This window comes from Colossoma macropomum, unplaced genomic scaffold (assembly GCF_904425465.1).
Source record: "Colossoma macropomum unplaced genomic scaffold, Colossoma_macropomum, whole genome shotgun sequence".
Lineage (NCBI taxonomy): Eukaryota > Metazoa > Chordata > Actinopteri > Characiformes > Serrasalmidae > Colossoma > Colossoma macropomum.
Window position 1 is genome coordinate 19,734,728 of NW_023494804.1, and position 8,341 is coordinate 19,743,068.

Below are 8,341 nucleotides of genomic sequence, written 5' to 3' on the forward strand. Positions count from 1 at the left end.
CCATCATATAATGTTCACCCTTCACCTTTATTACAGCTTCCATTCTTTTCAGGGGACTCACTCTCAGTTTTTAAAGAAATCTGCAGGGATATTTTTTCACTGTTTAGCATTTTCTGCTTCTCACCATCCCAGTGATCCTAATTACACACTCCACGGTCCATAAAACTTACTCCACATCTCAGATGTCCAGGTTTTGCTGGGAGGACACAGCTGTAACTCGATAGTTTTAGAATTAGAAGGACAGAAGAGTTGAAGTTGAAGTGGAAGGTGCAAAAGAATGGAGAAATTAAATACTGATATATTTATTATTATGATTGGATTTGGAGGCTTTAACAACATTTTCTGTAAAATTCTTCTGCTTTTTTTCCTGGCAAGGTAAAATGAATACCTTGGCTGTTTTCAGCTATTAAATATTAAATAAATTAAAGGATGAGTTTTTATAGCATTGTTGTCTAGTATAGTATTCTTTTATTGATATATGAATTTACATATAAAAATTTCATCTCTTGAGTTTGTTAAATTTAAAAACTTTATTTAAAAATTGCTGTCCCACATTTTCACAACACAAAATACAAAGTGTTTTAGTCCATAGGCGAAGTCTTATTTTAGCCACACCTACACTTTAGAGCAGGAAGTGAGACTGCAAATAAATGTGTCACAAAGTGTGAGAATCAGTGTGGAACGATAAGCATGGTCTAATTGTTTCTGAATTCTGCTCAAAATGATTTAAAATTGTCACTACTGAAACAGTCACTACTGAAATATTTGGTCCATACAGTCCATAGACAATCCATAGACAGTCTATACAGTCCATAGACAGTCTATACAGTCAATGCATAGAATCAAAGCTGCAGAAAAATCCCCATTTTAAATAAACTGGTTTAATAATGTTACAAAAAAACTGCATTCTCATAAATCCACCCATTCAGCTTACAGCAGTTCAGCTCTGCCCATTCATGCTAAATTTATAAAGAGTGTTGCAGACTGGACTGCTTTTTTAATGAGGGCACCAAACAAAACAGAGGTAATTTGCATAAATCAGTCTTAAAGGAACAGTAACCAGAGATCTTTTAACTCTAAGAATAAAGAAAGGTTGGGAAATTGTCATGTAAATATGAATTATGCCACCAAAAAAGTAGGATATGGGCTCTTTAAGCACCACAGTTGCTTTTCACCCTGAACAACAGGCACTGTAAATTGTTATGGGTACATTCCTCTTGGTTGTACCCATGAGGCTGCAGAACTGATGTGAGGTTGTTACCGTAGATGCTGATTTTCTGCCAGCAGGACTGATTATGTACGCTAATGGCAGAGGTGAATTGGTGAGCTGTGAAATGGCTTTCTGTGTTCTCCATCTTCCAGCGTGATATTAAAGCACATTTTGATCTGAGGAGGAGGGCAAATATTCAGAGCCATGAGAGGCAGATAAGAAACTTGAATGTCTTGAATTCATCTGCAGCTTTTGTGAATAACAATGAAGTCGGTGAGTGCCGTGGACATTTCAGTAAGTGCGATGAAGTGATGGAGATTTGATGGGATGTAATTCCATAATTGTTCCTTGGTGAGAGCTGCAGATAAAATTCATCCGTTTCAGATGCTTCTATAAAAGTATGCAAATTGCATATATCTCACAGTTCTATAATGATGGCAGTGCTGAGGCTAATGTTTCAGTATTCCTCTCTGTCAGCATCTGAACTTTCGGTGCTTAATATTCAGTCATCCTAAGGCTTATTATTAAGTAAATGAATTATTTTGGAGCTACTACAAAAAGTTATGTTATGTAGTTGCAGAATCAGGCTAGTAAATTGTAAGAAACAGTTTTTAAGTATTCTGGAGCATCAATATAGAACAAAATACTGTTTAGAGCCTTTGAGATGTAAACAAAGTCATTCAAAATGATTTAATATGGAATGGTGCATTTTATAGAAACATGTAGACTCAGGTTTCTCCACAGTGGTGGTGATAGGAACCAGGAGTCGCAATGTTGTAACACAAATATAGCCTTTTTATTTGTTATCCAAAATAACCAGCAAACCTTCACCCATCTTCTAAGTTTTATATGTAATGCTGATAATGATAAAATAGTGGTAAATCCAAAAGAGTATATTTTCTTTGGGTGAATTTTTTTATGGATGGACCAATCAGTGTTTTTGGGGCCAATACTTATCGCCGATTGCCTTTCAGCATGATCGCCCGATAGCCATTACAGATCGAGGGAAGGGCTGGCTGCTAAAGTTAAAGACGGAGAAGACAAACTACACTTTTACAGATCTCCGGGCCACAAAACCCCTCACAAACATTGTACAGACAAATGCCATCACATAATGTTGGAGAAAACAACTCAGCAAGTAATGTAACTAGCTAGGTGTGGTTAGCAAACTGTTGCTACTGCAAAGCTAACCAAAACATTACAATGGGACAAAACAATGCTGACCTACTGATTCTGTGAAATAGCAAAATAAGTGAATTTTACCCATCTGTCAAGCAGAAACATAGCGACTTTTCCCTTTTAATCCCTTTTCACACCTTCAACTCCCTCAAAAGCTGAAGCCAGCTTCTTTTTTGCCACCTTCTTGTTCGAATTTGCAGCATTTACATTCTGTCTCCCCTTATATAACCAAAGCCTACGTAACTGGCACAGCTAACAGGTCAAAACAGTCCTCCTCCTACACGGTTTTTTAATGAACTGATACGGCTAGAAGGGCTGACATACAATCGCTTTTGTAAGTTAGCTCTGTACCTTATTTTTATTTTCAGCCCCTGCAAAGGCTGTATTAGTGCTCGGATGCTAATAAGCTAACAGGAACTAATCCTCAAAGCTTTGACAACAGACTGTTTTAATTAAATCTACACATTCACACAGTGGGTTTACAGCATAACAGGAGCCAAATATGTAATATACTTCTGGAAAAATGTTTTTCATTAGTCAAATAGATATGATAAGGCTGAAGTTGGCTTTCTTCTTGTTTCTTGTTTGAACATCCCCATTCCACCTTAAATGGTGCAGCAGTTACATTCTGGCGCCTCAGGCAAAACGGCTTGTATATTTGACGTCACTGATCAGCTCTCAGCATCGGCTAAGTTAAAGAAATATCGTTCGATCACATATTTGTGCTGCAGATCAGTCAATACCAATACATAGCCGATGGATCCTTCCATCTCTGTACTGTTTTGCCTTCCAAAACCCTGAAACAATTTACAGGATTTATTTTAAAAAAATAATAATTGTAGGCCAAAACTTTATATCAAAACTACCATTAAGCAACATCTCAGGTATCAAGAAGTGTATTCATCACCATTTCCTGCAATAACTTCACGTAATATAGCTTTTAGAAGCATTAAACGTATCAGACGTCTGGTTCCCATCATCACCACTGTGAACAGTTCTGACTGCAATTTTCTTTAGAACGTATGATTTCACACCAAACCACTCTAAATGACTTTATTTATATCTTAACCATTAATTAAGGCTGAAATAAAAAAATAAATAAATAATCGTAATTCTCCTTTAATTTGACATCATCATCCACAGCGCGCAGCTGCGAGGAAACAGGAAGTAAACAATGTAGAACACAGAAGTGAGTAAGTAGCTGGTTAGCTAACTAGCTGACTTCTTCTTCATCTTAGCGACGTTTCTTTAGTTTTCTTGTCTTTGTGCAGCCTGGCAAGAGAACCGCAGCTTTAGATAGCATATTTAGTAACCTCACATGCTCGTTTAATATTCTAATCTATCTTTTCCCCCTCCCTTTCCTATTTTTGCCCTGTTGTTAGCTAGCTGGGCTAAATTAGCTTACGCCAAAAATACTAGCAGAGCTGATTAGCTAGCAAACCTAGCTAACTTGGCTAACCTACTAGCCTAAGATTAAATTTTTAAAGTATGTTTAATCTACAGAGCCTTATCAATGTGATTTTATATCGTGTACATGGCAGCCGGTGTACGAAGCTGAAGTCAGTTTCATTCGCCAGCTCCAATTTTGACGTTCCACCTTAAATGGTGCAGTAGTTGGATTCTGGTGTCCCAGGCGTTAAAATAAGAACTGCTGCACCATTTAAGGTGGAACGGGAAAATTCGAACAAGAAGCTGGAGAATAAGAAGCGAACTTCAGCCTCGCAGCCAGTGTTGTCAAGTTTGACTGGTTGCATTTGATGGCTAACAGTGCTTCTTTTAGGTATAGATACTAACTACTAACTTAAACTTCAGCTAAACCAAAATACACTCTTAAAAAAGATGGTTTCTTAGTAAAGGGAATGGTTCTATTTAGGACCATGAGTTCGAAATAGATGCTTTTACATGCTTAAATGTTTATTTATTTATTTTTTTGCATGGTGAAACGGTTCTTCAGATTGGTGGAGAATGTGTTGTATATGGTTCTATATAGAACCTTTTTGAAAGTGGCTCTATATAGCACCAAAATGTGTTCTGCTATTCGTAAAAGCTTGACATCGTAACAATAGAAGAAACTCATTAAACATGAAATGTAGAACTTATCATTCTAAGTAGAACCATTCCCTTTACTAAAGAACCTTTGAAGAACCATCTTTTGTAACTAGTCTAACTAGAGCAAAGTTGTTTTCCTTGTCTAAGGCTGTGTTACTGGACTGGATTAGCCATAAAAATATGTAGTGTATTGTGGTGTCAGTAATCCTGCGCTCCATTTCTATCAGTGGTGGATGGAGTACTCTAAAGCCGTACTCCATTGTTTGTACTCCAGTATTATTATTCCAATGAAATGAATTTTATACAAGCATTATTACTACCATTAATAATGACTAAAGTAGATAAAATAGCCATTTTATTTGCTATCCAAAATGACCAGACATCTGGCAGTGTATTCATAACCATTTTATGTAATAACTTTCTGTGAGGGAGTTTTTAGAGGCAGTAAACTCTTCTATGTCTAGTTCCTATCACCACCAGTGTGAACAATTCTGACTCAGTAAGATTCTTTAGAAAGGAGCGTTTTACAACCCCAATTCCAGAAAAGTTGGGGCACTGTGTAAAATGTAAATAGATGTTAATAAAAACAGAATCTCATAAGATCTCATTAAGATCTCATAGACCCATATTTTATTCACAATAGAACATAGAACTCATATCAGATGTTGAAAGTGAGACGTTTTACCATTTGATGAAAAATATTAACACATTCCGAACTTGATGGCAGCAGCGCATCTCAAAAAAGTTGGGACAGGGCCATGTCTACCATTATGTAGCATCCCCTCATTTTTTAACAACAGTCTGTAAAAGTCTGGGAAGTGTGGAGAGCAATTGCTGGAGTTTTGGGGGAGGAATGTTATCCTATTCTGCTCTGATGTAGGATTCTAGCTGCTCAACAGTCCTGGGTCATTTGTAAAAAAATGGGTATATGAGATTTGCAAATCATTGCATTTTGTTTTTATTTACATTTATTAAGATTTTACACAGCGTCCCAACTTCTTTAGAATTAGGCTTGTACATCAGACCATTTGAAATTACTTTGTTTACACGGTAAAAGTTGAATTATGCAGAAAATTAAAAAAAATGTTGGAATGTCTCTTTTAGGAAAAATACAGGACTGAGTAAATAGCAGATTACTTTCACAAAACTTCGGAAGAAGTGAAAGTATCATTTGAGAATGCTCAGAGGAGTATAAATCCATTCAATCCATACTTTCATACATGGAAATGAGTAAATGGAAGTCATTGCTGTTCATCAAAGTGAACAAAACCTGTCTGTACCTCTGTATGGCTGACTTTCTGCATATTTTGAAATCTTCTGTTAGGTTGGGGTCACTATATTGCATTTTTATAACGACATATAACTGCAACTTGGAAGCTACTCCGATGAGAACTTCAGTGCTGATGTTGTAGTGTCTTTTGTGCTATCCTGCACTTATTATGTGCTCTCTTTGTAAGTCCAGATTATGATGTCCACTCGAAACGGGATGTCCAGCGGAGGAATCTCAAACAACAAGGTGAAGTATTCCAGAGTAGCAGACAGCGATGAAGGCTACATTGATCTACAGGTGAGGAACACTGAGGTGTTTTCAAACACGGCTTCACGTTTCAAGCTTTTGTTAACCCTTAGAATCTACAGTTATTACTGTTGCTTTGCTGTACTGGTTGAATGTAGTTGCATGATTACATAATTAATTACATTGTAATGACTTGTGTTTGTACTTGATTCTGTTTAAGTTTTGCATTTGCATTTTTACTGTTTATTTTGTTGGCAAAAAACAGGCAAAAACATGGCAAAAATGTTGAGTTTGGGTTTTCTTTCTGCAAAACGACTGTACACACAATAACTTTTCATCAATTTCAAATCATAATAAATTTCCTCTCTCATAAACACACAACGCATCAATTAAAAATTTACCATCTGCATTTTTGAAACAACTTTTTTGCTTCTTTCAATGAGCTGAGAGTGAGAAATAATTTATTTAAAATGATACGAATTTGTTATTACTGACAGTAACTGCCTATGGGTTACTATTACTGGCTCTCATAATTATGACTGTTCATTGTTTAACAGTTCAAGAGAAGTCCACCCAAAGTTCCATACAAAGCCATCGCACTGGCAATGTTCCTGTTCCTGGTTGGGTCTTTACTGATTATTATCGGGTCTTTGCTTTTGGCTGGCTCCATTGAAGTTACAGTGAGTTAACAAAACAAATTTCAGCACCTTTTGCACTCGGTCACCTTCCTGTCCCCACAAACATTCTAAGGTAATTCTGCAGTTGTAAGATCAAAATTTCTATTGGCTTCCATTGTGATAATCAGCTTAACTGAGCTGAAGATCAGCCAGTAGCTTGTCTCAGCCTTCCCAATGCTGATAACTGGATTCTCTGCATCCTTTCCATGTTCAATTAAGTAAATCACATCTGACTTAGGGAGATTTATTTAGATGTCTGTCTGATTTAATTTAATTCACTATAAAAACTTATATTAGAATTTTCTCATACGGCAGCCCATTCATTTCAGCATATCTTTAAGCATATTAGACATTCGAAATGGGTATATATTATCTGAATATTTTCCTTTTTTTCATCAGCATCGGGATCGCACGATTCCCGTCCTCATCATCGGAATCCTTATATTTCTGCCTGGTTTCTATCACTTGAGGATCGCCTATTACGCCTCCAAGGGTTACCGTGGTTACTCATATGATGACATTCCAGACTTTGATGATTGACCCTACTGCAGGCAAAGATGGCCAGCATGCTGACCAGCCATCTGAAATCTCTGGACACCTGCTGTTTCCTTTGTGTCCTTATGGCCAAAGCTGCATGACATGCCTTTGTATTTTCTCCCTGTGTGAATCTTTAGTTTTCCTCCAGCAGGGAACCCGCAGCCAGCTTTAGAATATCTGAGGTACAGCATGAGCACAGGAGTGTATGTGCTTCCTTTAGTTCTTGTACCAAAGTCTGAATGTACCTCTGTGTTATACAAAACAGAGTATTTATTTTAGCACTATGTATGAAAAGCCAAAAAGAAATAGTGGACATCATCTTATCCATTTGCTCTATTTGCTCCTATGAGGAGTTTATGTGATGATGTGTATTGAGCTGCGAGAACCAGTGTTGTACTTTGTCAGTGGTTTGAAAAATGAAGAAGCAACATAATAGTTGTGGTTGATTTTAGGGTTTTGAGAATTTATTCACCATTCAGCATTTCTGAGAGCGCCAATGGTCTGTTTATGGGTACTTTCAGAATAGAAACATGCATAATTAATTATTTTTAGGTTAGTAATGCTTGTTTGATTAAGAGTAGGGCTGTCATGTTTAATTAAAATGTATCTTTTCATTGAACTGGTGATCGTTATTGGCGGTTTGCGTAATTATATAATGATAGATGCACTGATATGGGAATTGTGAGCTGGTATCTGATATGTATATATCTGCTGATGTTGAGGTAGATAGATTAACATTTATCAGATTTATACATTTGGGATTAGATCCACCAAGATTAGCATTACAGAGAAATATAACATTAATTTCTACTGGGTTAGAAATACAGATGTTTTAGTGTATTAACCCAGCATCACCTAACATTCTGCTCTTCAGGAGTACAAAAATATATCAAATACTGATTTGACATATCAGCCAAATCTGTCAATTTTTTAAGTATATATCTGCCGATACCAATATGATTCTGATATCGTGTATATCTATTTATAATGCACCTTTAAAGATCTCCTACTGTCCTCTGTTACAGTAAGCCTAATGGACACATCCATTTATATACATTTTTTGGCATCATAGTATTCTTATATTTTTTAATCATATCTATTTGAAGGCTGTATCAGTTATTTTTTTGTTCTCAATAAAGCATTTTGGAGTCGTTGAAAGGCTGTACGTGGTTT

At 36.4% G+C, this 8,341-nt stretch overlaps 1 protein-coding gene across 6 annotated transcripts; it reads left to right on the forward strand.

Moving 5' to 3' along the window:
• Window positions 1-3,522: 3,522 nt before the first annotated feature.
• On the forward strand, window positions 3,523-7,787 carry tmem230a (transmembrane protein 230a). 6 transcript variants are annotated; one of them, XM_036595122.1, is made up of 4 exons: window positions 3,523-3,578; window positions 5,901-6,005; window positions 6,512-6,634; window positions 7,031-7,787. In XM_036595122.1, exons 2-4 carry the CDS (start codon window positions 5,904-5,906, stop codon window positions 7,169-7,171), a joined length of 366 nt encoding a protein of 121 aa, XP_036451015.1. In that variant the 5' UTR covers window positions 3,523-3,578; window positions 5,901-5,903; the 3' UTR covers window positions 7,172-7,787. The 6 variants fall into 6 exon arrangements, with proteins under 6 accessions (XP_036451015.1, XP_036451014.1, XP_036451016.1 ...); XM_036595121.1 differs by having other exon boundaries at window positions 3,528-3,582; window positions 5,896-6,005; XM_036595123.1 differs by having other exon boundaries at window positions 3,559-3,582.
• Window positions 7,788-8,341: the final 554 nt, after the last annotated feature.